Genomic DNA, 2,636 nt, shown 5'->3' with positions numbered 1-2,636 from the left:
GCGTATTTGTCTTCCCTCTCATAAAAAACCTACATACTCTCAACATAAAAAAGTATAATCATAAACAACCATTTTGTGTTACATTATCATGAGATAGCTGTAAAGACTTTACAGGAACAAAAAACATCAAAATCATGTTCATTTAACATATAAAAGTGTTGAGTTATAAAAAAGAAAATTAAGGCTGACTAAACATAACTTTATTGCTTGCAACCGATGTAGGTTATTTTTTTCAGTGAACAGGACAGAGAGATAGGACACACCACAGTTAACTGAAGTTGGCTGCTGGAAAATCAAAGTGTCAGTGTGACAGCACAGATCTCCTCTTCAGTCTCCTCTTTCTCCTCCTCTTGTTCCTTTTTGTGGAAGATGTTTCCATCAAGCTGCTTCACCCATCTCAGCGTGAATTCACTCAGACCGTTCTCCATCAGCCTCTGATTGAACTGGGAAACATATTTATTATTCTCACACAGTGCATTTTTTAACAGCTGTTTATCAGTAAATATCCATTAACAATTTCACAATCAGTTGTGGGAGAGTGACAGAAGTTTTGATATTATGTTGACTGATACATTACTTAAGGCTGCTGCTAGTGGGGAAAAAATATGAGGATCCATCTTTTGTTTGCTTGTTTGTTTTGTCTGCTTTGGTTTGTTGATATAAAATGCTATTCTATTTTAACTAGTTAGTTACCTTTTCCAAGATGTCATTCTGCAGCACCTCCATGTCCACAGAGGCATCTGTTGTCTTCAGCTCCACCGTCAACAGTCTCTGGTCCTTGACATCTGTTATACAAAATGCTGTGTTATCATAAGAATTACACTGCAGAATAAAAGATTGTACAAGAATTTCTGTAAATGTTAAATTGTAGCCAAAACAAATGATAGCTCACCAGTGTAACAGAGGAAGTAATTGTAGCCATTACATGCACTGTTGTGCCACTTCTCTAAATATGTGGTGCCACAGGAGTAGTTGTCTTCACTCAGTGGCTTGTTGGGAGCCCAGTTGGGGAATGAATATGCGCTTCCATCTGACCACATCCATGCATTTCTATAAAGACCGATCCACGTGGGGGAATTGTTCAACATCATCTTCAGCTGTTCATTCTCGGACTGGTTCCTCACACTGGCCAGATCTGTGTGCTTCACTCTGCAGTAGCTCTGAGCGTTCTTCCAGGTCTCACTCACATTCACATAGATGAAGCTCGATGTGTCTGGAAATATGTTTCATTCAGTCAGTCTCCAAGAATATATCAATATCTGTATAATAGTTGTGTAGCATGTAAATGTGTTTGGTTTTTTTGGACTCTTGGTATTTGGGAAAATAACTGCGTTACCTGTCACAGATATATACGTACAGATGTTTTGGTAGTAGTCTAATACAACAGATTGGACTGGTAACTACAAGATATGTAGCATTCATGTTGAAATAATCTGGTTACTAAATATATACAAATAGATTATTTATTTATTTATTTGTTTATTGCAAACACAGGAGAACCTGATATAGTAATATGGTAACTTTTTTTGTAATTTAAATGAAGTGTAATGTCATTTTTCTGACCAGATTTTATTCTGATAAAAGATTTAGTAATAAGGACTAATTCCTCCATCCTTAGTAGGATCTTTCTTCAATCTCTTAAATCCTCATTCCTTCCTCTACAAAACTAAAGGTTGTAAAATCCTTGAACAAACCTTATAAATGAAAATCAGAGTAACTATTAATAAAACAACATGGAATATGTTAAAGCTAAAGTCTTAATAACGACATAACTGTTTTTCATTACTTTTGTAGTAGCAGATGAATGGGTATGTGACACCGCACGCCTGATCTGCCCATTCCCCACTTGGGAGCATTGCCACACATGCTTTGTAGTATCCTGGACCAACATTGGGTTCATTACTAGCCCACATTCTGAACTCAGACCCTCCTTCAACATAGTAATTCTGGTATTCCAGAGACCACCTCCATGCTTCAGTGTCAGGCTGGAGTCCAATCCAAACGCTTAAAAGTCCCTTTGTAAGTTTATTGACCATTGCCAGGTCTTTCTCATTATGCACACAGGCCAGGTCAGTGTACTTATTCCTACAGAACTGTTTAGCGCTGCTCCAGTCTTTTGCCTGTGAAACAAGTATGTAGAGTCGAGGAAAACAGGCAGGCAGGAAACACAGTCCTGTGGTAAGAATAAAGAAACTCACTTTGAAGCATTTCATGACAAATGCAAATCAGACATTTTCTGGATCCTCATAAACTATTGAATATGAGACATTATATAGTAGTTTGTTAATATTGGTTCATAGTGGCAAAATTAGGAGAGGCTTGTATAATAATGAACAAAGACTTTGTTTCACACTTTAGACCTCAACAAAAGTTACTCATGTACTAACCCATTTTTAACAAATTTTTATTTCATAGAATTTTGGAAATAAATGATTCACACTGACCTGACAGGACCGTCATCAGCACTGCATTCTGTTTCATGATGTGCTGTTGGATGGTTCACTTATACAATGAGTTGATAAGTGTTTGTTGGTGAGTTTCTGTGGCAGAAAAAGCGTTTAGAGCAAGATACAAGACCACAGACATTACTCATTAAATAATAAACTTTAAATGAAATCAATGAAAGCTGGCAGTAA

The 2,636-nt window shown here is 36.8% G+C and overlaps 1 protein-coding gene across 1 annotated transcript; it reads right to left on the bottom strand.

Moving 5' to 3' along the window:
• Positions 1 to 259: 259 nt before the first annotated feature.
• On the bottom strand, positions 260 to 2,213 carry LOC147331684 (putative C-type lectin domain family 20 member A). The gene is made up of 4 exons (XM_086290496.1): positions 1,787 to 2,213; positions 893 to 1,213; positions 694 to 785; positions 260 to 443 (listed from the first exon to the last, which is right to left on the bottom strand). Exons 1-4 carry the CDS (start codon positions 2,211 to 2,213, stop codon positions 294 to 296), a joined length of 990 nt encoding a protein of 329 aa, XP_086146622.1. The 3' UTR covers positions 260 to 293.
• Between the last annotated feature and the right edge of the window lie 423 nt (positions 2,214 to 2,636).

This window comes from Aulonocara sp. 'chitande type north' Nkhata Bay, linkage group LG4 (assembly GCF_057382095.1).
Source record: "Aulonocara sp. 'chitande type north' Nkhata Bay isolate Kocher_YH1m ecotype deep benthic linkage group LG4, A_spYH_male_GT1.1, whole genome shotgun sequence".
Lineage (NCBI taxonomy): Eukaryota > Metazoa > Chordata > Actinopteri > Cichliformes > Cichlidae > Aulonocara > Aulonocara sp. 'chitande type north' Nkhata Bay.
This window is presented reverse-complemented; position numbering and strand designations above follow the sequence as displayed.

What these genes read in the sequence shown, in the direction of transcription:
- LOC147331684 (XM_086290496.1), bottom strand. Translation starts at nt 2,213, where the DNA reads ATGAAATGCTTCAAAGTGAGTTTCTTTATTCTTACCACAGGACTGTGT. An exon ending in ATTCATCTGCTACTACAAAA is followed by an intron (nt 1,214 to 1,786) that starts GTAATGAAAAAC and finishes ACATATTTCCAG; the next exon opens with ACACATCGAGCTTCATCTAT. An exon ending in TTACTTCCTCTGTTACACTG is followed by an intron (nt 786 to 892) that starts GTGAGCTATCAT and finishes TTTGTATAACAG; the next exon opens with ATGTCAAGGACCAGAGACTG.